General features: G+C 40.0%; 1 protein-coding gene across 1 annotated transcript in view; it reads right to left on the bottom strand.

Moving 5' to 3' along the window:
• Positions 1-143: 143 nt before the first annotated feature.
• Positions 144-20,478, bottom strand: part of LOC138011867 (uncharacterized) — a 46,148-nt gene continuing 25,813 nt past the window's right edge. Inside the window, exons 15-24 of the mRNA XM_068859102.1 lie at positions 20,306-20,463; positions 19,970-20,087; positions 17,556-17,645; positions 16,674-16,769; positions 15,255-15,344; positions 14,566-14,718; positions 8,058-8,310; positions 7,288-7,457; positions 5,409-6,269; positions 144-2,570 (exon numbers count right to left, since the gene is read on the bottom strand). Of these exons, the coding sequence (XP_068715203.1) occupies positions 2,269-2,570; positions 5,409-6,269; positions 7,288-7,457; positions 8,058-8,310; positions 14,566-14,718; positions 15,255-15,344; positions 16,674-16,769; positions 17,556-17,645; positions 19,970-20,087; positions 20,306-20,463 (2,291 nt within the window). The 3' untranslated portion in view covers positions 144-2,268. The remainder of the gene's footprint in view (positions 2,571-5,408; positions 6,270-7,287; positions 7,458-8,057; positions 8,311-14,565; positions 14,719-15,254; positions 15,345-16,673; positions 16,770-17,555; positions 17,646-19,969; positions 20,088-20,305; positions 20,464-20,478) is intronic.

Raw genomic sequence — 20,478 nt, 5'->3', positions numbered from 1 at the left:
GTCATAAGCTGTCGTACCCATTTTGTTTCAGTGATACGAGAAGATCATGAAAACCATATTACGAAGAATTAAGAACAATTGGGAATTACGAACAATTACAATTACAACAATTACGAACAAGATTCAATGACTACTAATTGAAGTGAGATAAAAACACTCTTTATTAAAAGGAGGAGGAAAAATAATCAACGCTGGTTTGTATGTAAAAAGTTTACTTAAACAGTTTTAACAGCTTAGAGCTCAATGTACCATACTCGGTCTATTACAATCCTCCACAAATGGTCCTTTGAGAGGCCATGACAACAATACTCATGACTAATATCGTTCCTTGATTTTCTTGAGCAAAAAGAGTACACCATTTATCGCGCAAAGATCACGGTCCTTAAAAAGCACACAAAAATCACAAAACAAATGGCAATATTTACACTGAATAGCATATTATAGAACTTCAGCAACCACAACAAGGAAGGTTACCTCAAGGACATCTATAAAAGATTTCTAATCGTACGTGATTCAGAGAATTTGGTGGTGGGTATCCTTCGCGCACGCTACTACGTGAAATCGAGCGAAAGCTCGATGAAACCTTCGTGATGATTTTTTCTTGGAATGAGTACGCAAGTTCTACGGTGGGAAGTTTCTTTTTTCCTCTTCCGATCAAAGCCGTACGAACAGAAAGTATGTATTCAATTTCCAGAGAGGAAAACATCTGTGTGTACTGCGTTGATATTTGGATTTGAAATTAATAATTCCTCCTTGGGTGTTCACGTGAGCTCTTAAACCGATGTAATTTAAATTGATGTCAGGACAAGAAGCCAGGGAAAAACTATGAACGAAAACGTAAAAAAACAACAACAACAACAACAACAACAAATGAATGCATGGGGCGTGCAAAGCAATTCGTTTTGTTCGTTTAACTTATCGTGTCGTTGTGCACATTTCTTTCATTTATGTTCATTTTCTTGTCGACGTTGTTCTTGCTTGAGTTCCCTATTCATATTCAACACACTAATCAGTTACCTTTACTCATCTCCTGTCCTTGGATTCTTGCACACTAGACTACAACGAGAAACGCATTTAAATGTCAAATGTCTACGGGCGCGGTGTGCGTAGCAATGTCATCTCCACTATTTTAATCCGTACAAAAAAATGACATTGCACGAAGGCGGATCTAGAGCTTCATGAAAGACAAGGAGGAGGCTTAAAGAAACTTACGAAAGGGGAAGAAATAAGACTTTATGTAAGGATTTCTCCATTAAAGAGGGGGTCTTTAGATTGGATATTATCATCAATTTAAAAAGAAAATGAGGGGCGTAGTCTCTAAAGAAACTGTGGTGCTGCGTCGGTAGGGAAGTAGTATACAAAAATTTTGTTTTATCAACGGAATTGATAATGTAAAATGACCACCGTACAGAGATTCTAAAAGCTGACGTCCCGAGCGTTAGCCCTTCGTCAGAGCGAAGATTCTCTCTGACGAAGGGCTAACGCTCGAAACGTCAGCGTTTCAAATCTCTGTACGGTGGTCCATTTACATTATCAACTCCGTTGACAAAACCAATTTTTTTAAAGAAGAAAATGACACGGTTTTAAAAAAAAAAAATTGACCAGCTTGAAACAAGTTTAGGAATGGTCCACACTTATCCGGAAATTTTTGTATCCGCAAAATTGGCTTGCGTCCACACGTACCCGACGAATTCGGAAAATTCGAATACGGTCTCTAGAGTGGAAATGTTTGAATACGCTGCGAATTCTGATACGTGTGGACGGTCGTAGCCTCAAATTTTCCAATACGTTGACGTAAAACCATCGGATCCAGTCTTTCCCGGGTGAGGTAAATCAACATGGCTTATCGACCTTAAAAGACTCTCACGTGCAACTCGTTATCAAAACAGAAAATGGCGCCAACATACGATTTTTCGCATGCTCAACAAACAAAATCTTTGTTAGAAACACTGGGCACTAGAGTGCATTAGGAAAGGTGTGGAAAGTGAAAACGGTTCGAAAATGATTGGAACGCGCTACGTGAGGACGCAGATATCTTTAAAACCGAAAGAAAAAAAAAAAAAAACCAGTGCAAAAATTTCCAGATACTTGTGGACGGAGACTTAGCGCTTCATTCAAGAAGCCAGTTGATTTGTTGGAGGGAGTCTCCGAGCCCGTGGTCCACACATGATACCCAGATCCGCCAACTTTAACAAACAAGTCTACAAACAAGAAGACCGATCATAAGAAAGGTTTTGACTGAAGATATGCTAAGACAAACAACTTAAGTTAAAAAGAGGTTATTTGTAAAACCGTATCCATTTCGAGGGCCTCGTTATCCCGGGACTCCTGAGTTTTGTCATTCGGCTTTGGATGAGTCTGCCTTTTCTTCTTTGCGATAAACAAGATAACCAGCAAAACGAGCAAAAAGACAAAGCCAAGAGACATTCCAATTATAACTGGAGGCTTCGTGTACCATTTGGAGGTCTGAGGCTGGAGAGACATTGGAACATCTGAACTCGAGTTTGTGGGCGATGCAACATCCGAACTAGGGTTTGTGGTCGATGCAACCGGATCACTTGTTCTCGATTCTGAAGAAAAAAGGCAAGACAGTTGAAGGCAGTTCTTCTGAAACGTTTGTTTAAAATTTACACAGATCATTATGTTAAATACGTTTTGGTCAATCTAGTTTCATCGCTGCACGGGATTACCTTTTTCACCTGGGATAAATAAGGACATTTTAGTTTAGTTTAGCCAGAAAATGGGTCTGGGCTCATGACAGGTACTTATTGCAGTACTGCCAAGTAAAGTAGTTTCTCCTCCTCTCTTACGGCTCCTATAGGAGTATTTTCACTTATGTCCAGGTTTGCACGCAGCGGCAAAAATTGCGAAATTTGCGAAAAATCGCAAAAATCGTAGAAAATGAAAATAAAAAGATAAGTCCTTAACTAGGACTCGCGATTTTTGGAATTTTTGCGAAAATTGCAAAAAATCGCAAAAACCGTAAGCGGCAAAAACTAGAAAACAAGTCCTCAATTGTTGGTTTTCATGTGACGTCATCAAAACTAAAAAATAAGGAATTATCAATCCTTTTCAGATTTTAGTTTAGTTAGTTATTAGAACAGCTGAAGACTTGTCTTTTCACAAATTTTCGGTTTGGTGGGGTTTATCGTCTTGTGATAAGGCAAGGTTGAATTTCTAAGCTTTTGCGTGACACGATGTTAAAATTGCGGTCGCGAATGCTATCACGTAAGTTAAAAAAGTGACTTGTCCGCTGAGATTTTGCAATCTGAACAGTCCTTGTATGAGAATAAGTACTCACATAGATATTTATACAATACAATACAATACATACGTAATTGACCGCTCCCCATAGGGGCTTTTCAGGGCCAATGAACAACAACGAAACGAAGCAACAGAACAACAACAACTGTTAAGAATCCCAACTGGCCGGAGGCAAACCAGTTGGCTATTTACAAGTGCAGCTGGGAATTCGAACTAGGGACTACTAGGAACAAATTCAGCGAGTGGTCAGAGCGGGTCTTGAACCCGGGATCTCCGGATCTCAAGGCAAGCGCCCCAACCACTGAGCCACACTGCCTCCACATTTATGAGCTCTCAGAAGACGACTACTGGCTTTTTATAGCAAAACTCGATGACATATGTTTTTGTCAGCTTCCGGCCGCCATATTTGTGCCCCAGAGAGGGACACAAACATGGCGTCTCCACACAAAGCCTTATAAATTTGAGTAAAACATTTCTTCGAATATCTCCCGCACGAAACATCGCACAGACGTGAACCTTTGTGAGTCTGTTTGAATATTCATCTTTTTTTTATCTCTTTGATTCTTGACTTAATTTGCTTAATGGTTTTGATGATGGTGTGACAGTGAAAACCGGCAATTAGGACACCCGATTATTGCGAATTTTGCAAACCTCGACTCATCTCGATATTTTAGCAGTTACAGAAATGTGATCCGCTTGGATTCTTTGGATAAAAACTTAGACCACTTTCCAAGCAAGAGGTCATCTCAGCATCTTACCTTTTGATCCGTGTATCTATAGCCTTAAATACCTTTAATATGGAGCACTGACAGAGGGAGGGGGAGGGGGGGACCCAGGGGGATGAGGGTAAAACGGGCGCCCTCGGTTTCCATTGATATCTGCCTCAGAGCTGACGGAACTACCCACGTTAAAAGAAAGTGACTTTACCTTTACCTTTGGTGGTGGTGATGATCATGTTGTTGACGATGATGATGGTTGTGGTAATGGTCATGGTGACAATCAGGAAGATGATTATGTAGAGAGGAGGCAGGACGCCACATGATGTGAGCTGTGGATAAACTTTTTACTTCGATTTATTTTGGTTAAGGTTTTCGTTTATAAGTCACCCTGCCGTTTTGCTCCCAAGTAAATTAGAGACACCCCCTAGCATGATAATGAACTTCAACACCACTCTTTTGTACGAAAACAGACGCTTCACATCACAAAGTGTTCTGCAAACTCCATTCCTTAAGGGGGGTGCCACGTAATTACATAAAGACAATGGTTGCTGAGGAAAGTCTTTAGTTAAAGAGGCCCACAAAAATGTTGTATGGGTGATTCTATGAAGTAACGTTTACGATGGAAATCTGCTCATGCGCACCTAGTCCCATTCCTCTGCCGTGCGTTTCAGTGAAAAACATGTGAAGGCTCCCAGGAAGCGAAAGGAAGACACAGTTTTTTCGCTGGATGGGAACCATCCCATCATTTTCCGTAAATTGTAGCATGAAATTTCTATTTGGACAAAACATGGAACTGATATTTCGAAAAGTGTATCAACGGAAGGCCTTATGACGTCATATTAAAAAAAAACAACTTTCTTTTAAAATCCATGCTACAGATTTTGTGTTAGAATGTTCTCATACTGTTGCGTTGAAAATTTGCGAAAAAGATATTTAACTCACTTAGTTAACTCACATAGTTAACTCGCTTAGGCCTTTTCTGTTTTGGTCTCTTGATTTACCAAATATATTCGTTAGTCGACCATACAAAGGAATGTTAGAACACACTTGGCAAAAAAGGATTACTGTAGAGTTAGAGGAATTCGAGAAGTGGCTATTTGGAAGGGGTCGACGAACACTAAACACTTAATGACTAGTCCCTCGGGAAACAGTTAAAACTTTCCCGAGGGACCAGTCATTTAGTGCTTTGTTAGATAGCACAAAAAGAAAAGTGAACAATGGCAACAGCAATGGCTGTCGTCGGTCAATATTCGCGGGTAACAGTGCACTGTTACCCTCTGACGTCATAGATTTTGCAATGTCACCACTCAGAGACTTTTGTCGGGAAACAGTTCTATTATTAGATGTCATGTGACCTCGAAGTAAACAATGAAGGCGCGCGCTGTTGGTGGAAAAATTCAGCTATATAACAATAAAGAATATTACCCTCCGTGGTGATTCCACTTGTAACTGTAATTGTCTGTGGCTCTTGAAAAACATCAACAGTCAGCTCAATTTGGCGAGAACAAGATGGAACACCGAGGTCACGAGCAGTAACAACAAAGCGATAGCTTCTCTCAGTTAGGCCGTTAATTATTGTTACTTCTCCACTTTTCTTTTCAACTGCAAAGGCTCTCTCATTGATACTGGCGTAGGACACACTGTATCTTACTTCTCCATTCAGTCCACTATCGATGTCATCAGCTGATACGGTTGTTAAAAGTGTCCCTGGAGGGGCATTCTGTGATATGTTAAAGCTCTTTGCTTTGGTTGAGTTGAACACGGGGCAGTTGTCATTCTCGTCCCTTATAGTAATATATACGAAGGCAAAACCTGATTTCCTTGGTACTCCATCGTCCAATACCATGATCTTGAGCTTAAGAAATTTCGGGGACGAACCTTCGTAATCAAAATTCATCAATGTAAAGATCTTCCCTGAAGAACTATCGATTGTAAAAGCTGAGTTAACACCGTCAGAGTTATCCAATAAAAAGAACAGCTGTGCATTTCTTCCCGTATCGGCATCGCTGGCATTCACCTTGAGAATATGCGTGTTGATAGGAACGTTTTCTGACAAAGTCAAGTTGTAAAAAGGAGTACTAAAGATAGGAGCGTGTAAATTGGGTGAGGCTGTCATGTTGCAAGCTACTCCATCATATCCCGGAAAGCATTCACAAATGTTTGGCAAAATGCAATCCCCTTTTCCGGAACATTCATTCACACCAGAACAATTAGCCACACTGCAAGATGCGCCATGCCAGGTTGAATCACAGGTACATGTGTCAAAAGCAACACAAACACCGTGCCCTAGCAAAAAATTACAATAAAACGTCTTGAGACACAACATAGATTTTTGGGGCAAATATGTGGGTGAGTCTTTTCTACGAGAAATGTATTTTTCTGTGGCTTTGAGAAAAGGATCCCTTTCAATTTCAATACACTGTTGGCCTTACTTCGTCCAAGGGTTGGAGCTGCAGCACGGATTGAAATTTGTCAGTTATCGGTTCTTAAGATAACCACTGTGGCAACTTTATGCTCAAATAATAATGATGATGATTGTGGTAGTGGCAATGTTGCAGATTATGGTGATCATGATGATGATGATGATGATGTTGATGATGGTGGTAGTGGTGGTGATGACGATGATGACTGTGATAGTGGCAATATTGAAGATTATGGTGACGATGATGTTGGCGATGGTGGTGGCGGTAGTGGTGGTGGTGGTAATAACATAGATGTTATTGAAGTAGCGTGAGGTACTGGCCCGTACTGAAAAAATTATTGTTTGAGTTCCTTTCTTGCAAGTATCTGAGGATATCAGTATGTAAGTTGGAATTCAAAGAACGTGTATTGCTTGTGATGAAAAGAAGCAGGAATTCGCCCTCTGGAAGGAGGACTGATGTCACAAGTGAATGGAAATAAAGGACACAAGTATCTAGGGGTGCGATATGAGGAAACCATCTTACATGAGCAAACGAAAGACTAGGCGAAAAAAGGACTTTCGGAGGGCAGGAAGCTCAAGCTCTATAGGCAAGCAAAAGTGTTCTGCTAATTGAGGAGACAATTTATGATCAAATCAAATGACAACAGCCCAATTTAAATGTAGGGTTTTGATGATAGGAGAAAAGAACAACACCAGTCCTAAAACCTCCATGAGCAGAGTTGACGAACCAGCAAACTCAACACACATATGAAGCCGAGTCTGGAAATTGAACCCAGGCCACAAGGCGGCTCCTCTCACTTCAGTGCCAGCCCTGCTCTGCCGATTTTTAAGCTATAACTTTTGCCCCAAACTATTGTCACGTCTTGCGCCTTCGATGATTACCTGAGCAATAATTGATGGCCTCACAGGAAACATTTGCACAGTCAATACCAGTATACCCTTCGTCACACGTGCAGAAGTCTGCTTCTACGCAAATCCCATGGCCAGAACAATTGTTCACAGAAAGGCAAAGAGGGGTGCTGCAGTTAAGGCCACTAAAGCCGGCGAAGCACCTGGATGATAAAAGAGGTATTATCAAACAAGATCAATTCACTCTGAAAAAGGTTTCAACTCAGGAAACCTTTTTTACATACCGTAAGGGATTCATCGGTTAGTAAAATATAAAATAATATACTTAATGACCGTTGGCCAGTATTAAGAAATGTTTCTTAGCAAAAGATTTTCTTTCAATAAAGCCACTTGCAAGAGCAAGAGCAAGAGCAATAGAGCAATAAAGCAGCAATAAGGCAGTTGCGAGAGAGCCTAAACAAACTCCAGGTTTATGTGGGACTCGAATCCACGACCTTATAATTCACTTTGCTCTAACACAAAGAAATCAAGTCATCTGCTTGGAGAGTTTGATTTGCATCCTGTAAGAGAGGAATTCGGTATGATCGCGAAACTGATGAATGTCACGCATTGGAACTGCAGATATGAGACGCACGTTCATGGATTCGAGTCCCGATGCAGCCTGGAGTTTTTTAAAGCTTCTTTGTAACTGCATAAATCGGTTCATTAAATGTGATATTCCTGCACTAGGATAATCGATTTATAGTCGCAGTTTCAATACACAAATGTCGTACACTGTCTTATTTTTATCGCCTGCGGCTTACCTGCAAGTGAGATTTCCAGCACTGTCCTGCATACAGACTCCATTTCCGTTGCAGTTTCCAAGGGTTGAGCAATCTGCTATGTCACTACAGTTTACTCCTTGGAATCCTGGGTAACACTGACAAGTATTACTTGACACGCACTCTCCATTTCCAGAACACCGGTTCACGCCTGCGCAATCAGGAAGAGCACAGCTATCTCCCGTCCAACCAGGATAGCATGCGCATTCATATAATGCGATACAACGTCCTTGACCTAAAGTTATACAAATGTAAAAAAAGCCGTGTTACATTCACTTTAAAACTAGGAATATCACATCGCGCAGAATGGCCGGACATCATCAATTATTAAATTCTCAACCTCGAATAATGCATTTCGCGTGCTCTGATTGGTTCACTCAATCTCGGTTATCAGCTCATATACCTTGGTTTGACCTTATATGGTAAATGATTGCGTTAAGCGTTGCTAAACTAAAAATGTTTTCGCCGGAATGCGAAATTACTCTTTGAATAAAGCCAAAAAGGAGAAAAAAAACTTTTTTTTGTGGAAAGTTTGGATCAATCCCGACGTTTAGAAGTACGTGAAAAGGCAAGAAATGTTTTTGTGATGAGCCTGCGTCTGTCTGACAACAAGGTATTACACAACACCGCATCAGTTCTCATCAAGTTTTTTTTCGATTTTGCTCGGATTTGCTCGCTTTTTCCGCTCGTGTTTCGTGCTTCCAAATTTTTGGAGTTGAAGGAATTTAATAAAACAGTTATTCCATTCGCGCTTGTTGGATATGAGACTGGTTATAGCCAACTCGGCGCTACGCGCCTCGTTGGCTATTTACCATCCCATAACCAACACGTGCTTATGGAATAATTGTTAATTATTAAATTCTCAACCTCGGATAATGCATTTCGCGTGCTCTGATTGGTTCACTCAATCTCGGTTATCAGCTCATATACCTTGGTTTGAGCTTATATGGTAAATGATTGCGTTAAGCGTTGCTAAACTAAAAATTTTTTCGTCGGAATGCCAAATTTCTCTTTGAATAAAGCCAAAAAGGAGAAAAAAAACTTTTTTTGTGGAAAGTTTGGAGCAATTCCGACGTTCAGAAGTACGCGAAAAGGCAAGAAATGTTTTTGTGATGAGCCTGCGTCTGTCTGACAACAAGGTATTACACAACATCGCATCAGTTCTCATCCGCTCGTATTTCGTACTTCCAAATTTTTGGAGTTGAAGGAATTTAATAAAACAATTATTCCATCCGCGCTTGTTGGATATGAGACTGGTTATAGCCAACTCGGCGCTACGCGCCTCGTTGGCTATTTACCATCTCATATCCAACGCGCGCTTATGGAATAATTGTTAATTATTCATAATGCTCTCACGCGCGCAATTCAAACACTGGTATTAAGGAGGCTCGAAAGGGTATTCAGCTGAGCGCGCGCGCGTAAGCCACACACGCAATTCTAAAAGCTGCTCGCATCAGCTCACGATTCAAAGTGGGGCACCAGAATTAAGCAAATACCGCGAATCTCGCTCACCTTTCTTTTAATTCCTATACATGTGGAATATAAATAGACATCTCCTATTCACGAAAACAACGCAAATCGAACACGCACGGTCGGTTTAATGGTCACTTAAATCCGTTTGTGTTGGCCTGTAGCTTCACTCGCGCGTGCACTCGAATGAGCGGCTGACGCATGCGTAAATGCCAATCTTGTAACCCTCTCATTTTTCCTGATTTTCCAACTTTACTCGCTTACATCTCTACTTCCGGATGGTGAATTTTTTTTCATTTTTTGCATGTCAGCTTAGATTAATTTAAAACGTTTGTCTTTCAAATTTAAAAAAAATCTGTAGGTGAAAAGAGAAATTAGCGACACATTTCAAAAAAACTCATTTTTCGAAAAAACTGACCTACAGATTTTGTTTAATTTTAAATATTTTAGAGATTATTTCTAACATCATCTGGTAACGCGGAATGGGAAGATTTCAACGCCCCGTTTATTTTAAAAAAAGAAAATATATCTTGATTTTAAGGCTCAAAGAAATGCCTGATATCGTTGCCATGGTAACGTCATTTTGGAGAAAAAAATATGATGTGGGAAATCTATCATGGATACTTAATACCCTGGCAAAATTTTGTCTTGATATGATTACCCTAACTGTATCTAAAAACAGAATATGTTTATTTGTTTGAAACAAGGAGAAACTATATCGACCCTCCTTAACTAGCTTTCAATACAAAGAAAATGCGCCATTTTGTCAAAATGGCTTAAGAGATTCGCTTTTTTCTGTTCTAAGCAGATACGAAGCGAAAAGACAAAGAGCGGTTTTCTGAAGATTAAGGATTTTTTACCAATCTCCGGTCTCAGATTTAGATTTTTCCAACTAAAACATATATCTTTTTAACTTTGAAATTGCACCAAAATATAACATTTTCCGTATGGGAAGAGCTACGCATTTGTATTCAGAGGCATTTCTCTGCTACTGAGCGAGTGATAGCGTGCATAAAACAAAGAGCGGAAAACGAAAGACATATTATGTACTAACAGTATGAAATTTAGCCTGGGTACAGCCGCCCACTCTCCGCAAAAAAAAATCGGAGAGGAGCGTCAGTGATTTTCGTATTCAATACCACGTGATTTTGCCTGGAATGTGTGGAAAATGATTCCATTGGTTGTTACCCATCGATCATTACATCATTGAAACAACGAATCTTGATTGCCTTTTATTTTTATTTTCCAAATCCACGCCGTCAGAACCACCGTGAGAAATTTTACGATGGGTTCGTGTGTACTTTGCACACAGTAAAAAATACGAATAACAATCTTTTTGATGGTCAAAGAGGTTTTTCTTTTAAAGTACGAGCGGAATTGTTATCTATGGAGTGCAAAGTCGAAATTGATTCTACGTACATTTGTAGGAATTCCTGTGAGCGCTAAAGAAACGAAAACACTGCTGACGAATCTTCACGAGGTGAATGTAGCACTATTCAAAAGATTGTCCACTCGAAAACGTCTCCTGCTATCCCTTATCAATCAATGTAATCCCAACACCTTGCGCGGACTAGCCTAGCCATTCTCAAGAACAATCTACAAGGCGTGTCGCCCTGGAAGATTTGAGATGTGGACATATCTAGGAAAATAACAGCTCATCGGCAACGATCTGTGCTGCTCTGAAGATCAGAGCCGTATCCGGTTGGAAGACTTGCAAATACACCCTTTCCTTTAAAGAGTGCTTCTATTCTATAAAGCCAAGGTATCTCAAAACTATCGGAGACGCTCGTCAATGCACGTTTGAAATCTACCTCATTGACCACCATTTTGAGAATTCAGCTCCAAAGAGATATGAATCACGCAAATTTTGGTCAGCGTAGATCACTTAATAATGTTGCAAAATTATTCCAAAACGGTAAATCACACCTTTATATTTCACTTAACGCAGGTAAATACTGTCCCTTTCAAGATGAAAACTACATATTTGCTGCATGTTCAAAAATGGCTCTCGAGCCATTGTTCGAAGGCACATTCCTGCATAACTGTTTTGCTTTGAATGACAATGGACGCAAATTGTATTCAAGAAATGAACTCGCCTAGCATATTGAAGTATTGCTAGCGGGCGGAATAAACGAGTAAGGTCTATCTTTGAGTGGCTCATCGGCTCTTCGGTGAAATTCAATGTTTAAAGAACGACTGAGATATATCTTTGAGTGGCTTGGAGGCTCGTCGGTGAAATTCAATGTTGAAAGAACGAGTGAGGTATATCTTTGAGTGGCTCGGAAGTTCGTCGGTGAAATTCAATGTTTGAAGAACGAGTAAGGTATTAGAGAAGGTTTCCCAAAGCAAAGGTGAGAAATTTGATCGGTATGTGATGGAATACGAAAACAAAGAAGAAAAACAATAGTCGTCCTGTCATTTGTTTTCGTTCCACACCTTTTCAAGATAATAAGCAAAGCTCTGGACAGCTCCGTAATTACGCTTGGCTTTTATTATTACAGACCTGAAACTTTTTCACGACTGTAAGTAAATATCTGGAGAACAATAGCCATTCTGCTCGATGATTTATTTGCCATAAGAATTTGAGTATGAATATCTCATTGGTGATCTGCACACTACGTCATCGCTGTTATGTCAAATGAAGCAAAAAACCTGATTTCATTCGCCCTTTTGTTCGTCCTCCACCATTTGTAAATTTTGCCATCAAAGGTTGTACAACACGATACACAACTCAGTGGTACTGATTAACAAATACAACCATTGGAACCGGACAGTTTGTATCGATGTCACTACAAAAAGTGATGCCATCAAAAAGACTGGGAAGAATTTGGTAAACTACTCCATCAGAACACGTTTGAAAGGGTGCCACCTCTGACGAGAGTATAAGTCTTCCTTTCTGAAAACATTAGGGGTAACGCATGATCAGAACGCAGTAACAATAGATGGTCTAGTTTGATGGCATCAAGGTCGTGTCTGACACGGTTGCCAAGGGTCTCCAGTTGACGATTGGCACTACTTCATCATGAGAGATGCCGGCTTTCTTTCGTCGAAGAGTTGCTCTTTCAGAACCTTTCGAACTGTGCGAATTCAGCCCTCCCACACACTGCCATAGTGAGAATCCGCTGGAGGATTAAAGATCCACAAGATATTACGTTGGAGAAGAAACTCTGAAATTGTGCTTTGGTACCAGGTGTCAATGGCGCTGCGCAGCTCCTTCTCAAAACTTATGAAGTTTCTACCCCTGTCAGATCTGATTTGTTCAGGGAGGGGGGTACCTTTTCTGGCGATGCTGTGATACGGCACATGTATAGACTGTGGCTAACTTTTATGTGAATCTCACGGGCAGGTAAACGACACACAGTATATATTTGCTTGACTTCTTTCCTAACCAACCATGAAAGGGCAAGGGCAGTCCATGATGACGTATGTAAAGGGAGCCTTGTTCAGAGTGACCCTATCTATGGGGAGGTCAGCCATCTATTGTACTCCAACAGGAACCAGCCTTTTTCTGCACTTGACGTACGCAAAATGACTCTTGCAGTGATGATCCAGAATCTCTCTCTGAGAGGTACAATGCATGCTCCACGCCAGAGTGCCTGAGGATGTCATGCCAACGAAATGATGAGGTCTTGGTAAGATAATGGGCTGCTTAGTATCAAATGCAAGTGGAGGATTAGCAAGTTGTTTTCCCACACGAAAGTCACTGCGATTTGTGCTAAACTGTTCAATTAACTGCCATCACCACCTTCTACTGCATTTGTGGAGAGCACCTGTGGTGGCTCGTTCCTCACATCCGGATCATAGCTTATGATTGGTGGGACAACAGTCTCTTACTAAGGCCAAGTCACTTCTGGATCCCAGAGATACAAAGGAACAGTGACCCAAAATGTCTTGAAGCATCAACTACTGGATTCTGCTCGCTGTTAATGAATCTTTACTGGGATGGAGAAGTAACTTCCTGAATAGCGGCAGAGGGATTCCCAACGAATGCGTGGAACCATTGGACGCCATTTCTGATGTACCCCAGAACACACGTAACATCCATCCGAAAATAGAATCATTGATTGGTATACTGTCCCCCACGGTAATCTTAAAACAGCCATCAGTCTCCACATTCTTCGCTTCTTCTTGCTGCGGTTGATGCTTCAAATCTTGATGTCTCAGCTTTAATTCCTGTTCTTGAAGAGCCTGCTACTTGTGTAGGGCAGCTGCTTTGGTGGCTTATGCCTTTTTTGCACTTGCAATTATTATGGGGATTAAAGCTGATGACATGGCTTCTGACAAGTGAGAACCAGCATGTGAAGACCTTGATTTTGGCCTTGTTTATCTTGCGGCTTCAAAAAAAATCCTGCACCTTTGACTAGAAAAAGTATACTCTGTCGCTTCATTGATCTTCTGTCATTGTCAGGTTTGCTTTCGCTGAGCGTCTTCTCCTCTTGGTAAGCTGGAGAGATTTTTCGTATCAAATTCCCTCGTTTTCTAAGGTACTGTTGATTCCTCTGTTGACACGTCTATATCTGCTTCCATAAGTCTTAAGGGATGGATATTTTTAACTAATTTTGGGCACTAAACCAACTAGAGGCTTGACGTTTTACATTATAGACTTTCATTGAGATAGTCTCGAACGCATCTGAATGGACAAGATAAACCGAATACAAGAGAACTGAACTGAGGTTCAGATGGTTTGACTGGAAGGAGACTAAACTATAAGCGAAACGACCTTTTAAATTTAAAGGAACGAAAATTGTGGACTTACAGATATTTCCTTTCTCCGGCAGCGATGATAAAATTTGAAGTAAATCTGAGCAAAGGAGGACTTGCGACAAAGACACATGTGAGAAATCGAACTAGAAAAAGGCGACGTGTTAAACTGATAATAGACATGTTGTATGTAGGCAAGTGTGAAAGTGAAGATCTAAACTTCAATGGTAACGCAATGCAAACAGAAACTTTAACAGATGCTTGAATCTAAGAATTTACTTGCCCTGAATAAACAAGCAAGAGAGCACCAAACTCTTACCAGAACAATGGTCGAGAGATGCGCAAGAAAATTGTGTACAGTTTTCACCAGTCCAGTCCTTTTGGCATTTGCAAACGTCATAATCAATGCAGATGCCACGTGCAGAACAGTTGGATACATTGTAGCAAGTTGGAACCATACTGCAGTCAATTCCTGGTGAGAAGGAAAAAGGCTTTAGTTCTTTTAGGGTTAGTGAATTCACCCCAACGTATCCATTGGCAAAGAAAGTGTTGACAAGAAATCTTCGGTAACTCAAGCCTTACTTTTTCTTTTGCTCTTTGTAAATCAACACTTAGAGCCTACTTCTTACGTCAAAATTAAACGTTTACTGACAAGGAAGGCAAGAAGGTCTAATTTGAATGAAAACAAAAGATAAAGCATTTGTATGGTCTTCTGAAAATCAAAACTCGACGGATATGAACCGTGAATCCTGCGATTTTTCCGCTCACAGTCCCAAGAGACACACGTTTTGTTTACTCTAAGTGAACGATATAATGTTTATTTCATTAATTCTACCATTTGGAGCAAAACAAACAGAATTTTATTTTTAAAAGCGGAATATCTCCAGTAAGTTAACTTAATGTGTGGCGTTTTCCTATTTCAAAATAATGAAAAAAAGCGCCGAGAATTGTGGTGAAAATTGAGTGAAATAACTCGAGCCTTTTTGCTTTCCTCTCAAATCAACTTACCAATGTACCCATCAAAACAGCGGCATTGATCTGTTCTCCTACACACTCCATTTTTAGGGCTCGTGCAGTTATTCAAGCTGTGGCAAATTGCTGAGAAAAAGATAGAAAGTGAAAAGTATAGACATAAACAAGAACTCGCTGAATAACATCCTTTACCAATGACAACAACCTTCATAACAAAGAAGGAAGGTGTTTTCCTGTGTCATTAATAAGCAACGAAAATGTTAAAGAGGGCGCGAAAGACAGGAGACAAGATATTTGATGAGCAAAAGTAATGGCTCTGCACGCCCTCAAAAAGGTGTTTGACATTTTATCGTCGAAAGCTCATATACGAGGTCATTGAAGACAATTATGCACGTTTCTCAATTACTGCCAATGCTACACATTAATGCTAATTGGCCAAAGATTTACATGCGAAACAAATTGCAATAATCGAACAATTCATTGCCTGACGATGACATCGGACGATGTCGAAACGTTGTCAAAATGAATCTAGTTGCGTTTGTCTTTTTAATCAATTTTATCACAAGATCTAGACTTATTAATCGAACAATCATAGCGATAATGAGAAATCATATTCTCAACTTTGCCGCCATTGTAGACTTCAAGCTCACTGGCGATGAGTTGGCGAGTTCAATAAACAAGTAGAGGCTGCTTCTCAGGATCACATTGCAAAAAATGGCACCGGCAAGTTTACTTCTCAGATATAAGAAAATTCCAGAGGTAGAGGGTTGTTGAAAACGGCTGAGTTATATTCACCTTGCCTTATTGGAGAGTCAAGGTGGCTAAGCGGTTATCAACTGTGGCTTCCACCTCTGCGACCTGGGTTCAACCCTTGGCTCCTAGGTCGTATGTGGGCTGAGTTTCAGCCAATCGCAAGTTGACTCCGAGGTTTTTCCGAGTACTCTGGTTTTCCTCCCTCATCAAAATCGACTCCCAGTTAATTACATCCGGCTGCAGGAGCTGCAGACGGATACCCTCGATAGAGATAACGTGGCATCCTCCTCTTTCATTGACGTCAGGGATGAATAGAGTTGGTATAATGTAACGTAGGGGTCTCAAAGTGTCCCTTTAATCTTAACCTCACCCAAAAGTAAGACAAAAATGAAAAGTATACATGCATTTACAGACGAAACTAAAAAAAAAAAAGGTCACAAAGAGACCTAAACAATACCACGCGGCTTATATTAATTAGGTTTTCTCACAAAGGACAAGATGGAAGGATCACATAAAAAAGAGGGAGGGGTATATATATCAAAAAATAATACTTTTTAATAAAAAATTTTTGCTTGTGCTTAAGCGATTACTTTGCGACATCTATGAGAAGTACCATGAATATCATTAAAGTCCTGCAACTGTATTAGACGTACACTATAAGACGTTGCCAGTAAATGTTGTACCGGTTGTTACCCTTGTTACCTTTTGTATCGCATGTATCACCTTCCCAGCCATCATCACATTCACAAAATCCTTTTATGCATGTGCCATGTTCGGTTGAGCAGTTGGAACAATCACCTGAAATGACGCGAAACCTGTGTTGGTAATATTGCTTGTTAGTGTAAGTGCTTTTGGCAATGATAAAGTCAACAAGAAATATGCCCAAAGAGAGTTTGTAGATATCGGTGAAAGGGGGATCTAGAGGGAGGAGAGACACCATTCTATCTTTTTTTGGTGCATTCTCCCTTCCCCCTCCTTACATTTTTTCGCGTTTGCCACACAGGCTAGGCTTATCAGGGGACATAATCATGTGACTCAGCCAAACGGTAAAGGGCTGTTTTCCCAGGAAAACTTTGAAATACAAGTAAACTCTGATGAAAAGATGACATGTGCGCGTGACTAACTCTGACATTGATTCAATAAAGTGAGTTTCCTGTCAACCTCAAACAAGGCTCTGTCTTTTTCACCCAACAACATTGAGGGAAATTTTGGCTGCCAGTGGACTCGTTACTAACCTCAATAAACCGCTCATTAATTCTTCTCTGTTTTGAATTTCTCTTGAGAGAAACGAGCTGTGACAACCAACTCTTAAGCTTACGTTGCATGTCGGTTTCAAGGGTGTTGGTTGCAAATGCCTTATATAAAAGTTTTGCAAAGTTGATGTCTATTCGGGTCTTTCTGGAAAAGCGACTGCTTGAGCCTTCGTTACCACTTGCCAACCAAACATTTAGGGGACCGTTTGGCCAACCACAACAATGGCAACCTTTCAAGGGAAAGTGAAGGGAAACTAGGGAAAAGTTTGGGTTTTGTGTTAATATAATAGATGGGTGGGCTTGCTGTGGGACGGCTGGAGCCATTGCTTACCCATTTGACAGCTCTCTCCAGACCAACCAGTCATACATTGACAAGTGGAATTGACACATCTTCCTTTTCCTGAACACTGACCAGGGCAGTCTTAAAAATATACCCCAGATTAGCTTTGCCTCCAAGCTAAATGAAGATTTTACTCTTATTTTTGGCTAGTTGAATTGTATCTTACTCAAGTTGCGGTGTTTCTACTGTTACAAAAACCTGAGTTTTTACGACTTTAAAAAAAGATATAAAACTCTGAGTTGCTCTTGATACACATATTAAAATATGTATATAAATATGGTCTTCTTTTTCTTTTCATAGTTTTAGGTTTTAGGTCATGCATGTACCGTAAGTATTGGGCAAGCTCCGAGCACAGAAGACGCGCGCATTGAGCACTATTGGTAAGAAAATATGGTAACCCATCTGTGCAAGAAAATTTGGTTTTGGTCACCGTACGACCGCACGACCGTCCACTCCTCCATGTAAGCCAATGTGAGCATTATCACGTGACCAGATCTGGGGTTCAAGTTTAGAGAATCAGTACTTGTATACTTGTTTCCAGCCAGTTTACAGCGTACATCTTTGATATTGGACATCCATGTTATGGTCAATTGAAAAGTGTCAAAACAAGGCCTCCGATGGCTAGTATCACGTGACCATATCGCAGGCTCAAGTTTAGAGCTCATCGAGGTCAGCTTTGTTGTTTTGAGCTGACCGCTAACCAAGTACTTGGTTTCGATTGGATCGCAGGTTCAAGTCAGGTTATCTTATAGTGTATTGCAAGAATAAATAACCTGGGAGCTCCGCTTTTAGGCTTGGCTAAGTCTATATATTATTTAGCTATAGAGTTACTTAATATTGTGTATGAAATGTATCCCTTTTTTCTCCATTGTTTCCACAGTTTGATAACTTTTGTAATTTTTAGAACATGGGGTTTTCTCGTCTTTTTTATCGATTCTACACATCACTTATCTTCATATAGTGGAGAATAAACTATCTATCTATCCAAGTGGTCCTCCCTTCATGAGGTACGAATAAACCTTTTGTGTTAAGTGGATGAAACACTACTGTGAATGGGTGAAAAAAATCATTCTTGTCGGAATGCAAATCTCAGAAACAAGCCAACCAATAACGCAGCAAAATATAAAAGATTTCAAACTTCATGTAACTGCGTAAAGCAGTATGCAGGGCGAGAAATTGTGTGCGTCATGCCTTATTAGAAGTTGTGTCCTTATAATCTTGAATTTTGAGCCCTGCTTTTTACGAAATGATCTCCTATAGCCTCTATCAGCTCTTTTCAAACCCCGTTCCAACCTTGGCCCAACCCTGTACCACATTTTTCATAATCCTAGATTCTGAGGTGCCTCACATTGGGGAGGGGGGTGGCTGGTAATTTACGGGTTTGTTAGGTAGATTCAGGAAAAGGGACTACGTGTATTACTTCTTTATATTAAATGTTAGGTGTTCATGAATATCTGTTGTGATTTAATTTTGTCTTTGGTTTGAAATGTTTTGAACCAGTTCATTTTTTTTTTGAAACCAGTTCATCGTTTTCGGACCAGTTTAATTTTTTAGAACACCTCCCATTATAACATATCTGGAATTAATTAGAACTCTTTATGTAGTATGTATAAAATAAACTACAGAATTCATTTTAAGATTATTATGATGAATTGTTGCCTCTGATATTATAAAAGACAATTGCATGTGTACAGTACATTCTAAGGGTTAAGGAATTCTTTTTAATGGTTAGCTTTCATGTAAGGTTAGGGACGTTTTGAGCATTAGCGTTTCGTCAGATCTAAACCATTTTCTGTCGTTCAAATGTAGGACTACATTTTATAATGAAAAGCCATTAGTTGTTTGGCACTTTTTGTGCATGGAATGGACACAGTTTGACGATTGTGTTAACAATTTTCTGGCTGATTCCTTTAAAATTCCTAGGAGCTACACCCCAAAAAAGGGAAAATCCCTTTTTTAGACAGTCGACCAGTTAAAAAAAAATTAAACTGGCTTAATATTAATAAACTGATTTGAAAAACTGGTTTAAAACAAATTCAAAGCAAAAACAACATTATACCACAACATATCCGTCATGTTTTTCTTACTTGCCAAAATGGCGGTAAATTTGAACGTCGTCAACTAGGTATATTTTTCTTATGAGGAGGCGTAGACATAGTTCTGCTCAAAGCACTAATTTTCTCACAGATGCAGTTTTGGTCACGTGTAGATTTAAATTGTGAAAAATAAAATTTAAGATATAGAGAGAAAAAAAAATGTCATGGGAACTCTAAAAAGTAATAGGAAGAAAGTAACCACAAATATAAGAAATACCTTACTATAAAAACTAAACCCTATGGACAACTAGATTTATTTAGTCCGCCCCAGTATATTACGCTCATCTTGTTTGCTACAAATTCACCCACCTTCCTGGAAAGTCTCTTGAGCTGTCAAAGATGTGTCATTAGTAACGGAAACATCATAAACACAACTTTTCAGCATGGAATTTGACAGTCCAAGCGAAGAGCAGGCAGCTTGAGCTTTCTGGAAGATGAAGTGTTGATTTGAATGTAAAATGTATAGAATACAAAGCTTAAGCAACGAAATTGACCACTGTAAGAGCTTTAGGGAGACTGGTACAAGTGGGACAGACTGCATTTTTATGGAAAGAAAGACACCTTTTTTTACTCTCCAGGAAAACTAAAATAGCCTTGTCCGACCTCAGGTGTAACCTTCATAATGAAGCAAAGAAATGTACATACTGCGATAATAAAGCTGTCTATTCCCTCTAAAGAGTACATGGGAACAAAGTCTGGGTTTGTGTAAGAGAAGTCCATGACGTCATCACGGTGAAAGTTGGACGCGTTCCATGACCAAGTCCCTCGGAGGCTAGAGTTGCTGTGACTTGTGCTTATACGCCCTTGAAAAAACATTT

This window comes from Montipora foliosa, chromosome 7, assembly GCF_036669935.1.
Source record: "Montipora foliosa isolate CH-2021 chromosome 7, ASM3666993v2, whole genome shotgun sequence".
NCBI lineage: Eukaryota > Metazoa > Cnidaria > Anthozoa > Scleractinia > Acroporidae > Montipora > Montipora foliosa.
Note: the sequence above shows the minus strand (reverse complement) of the source record. Positions and strands in the feature narration are given on the sequence as shown.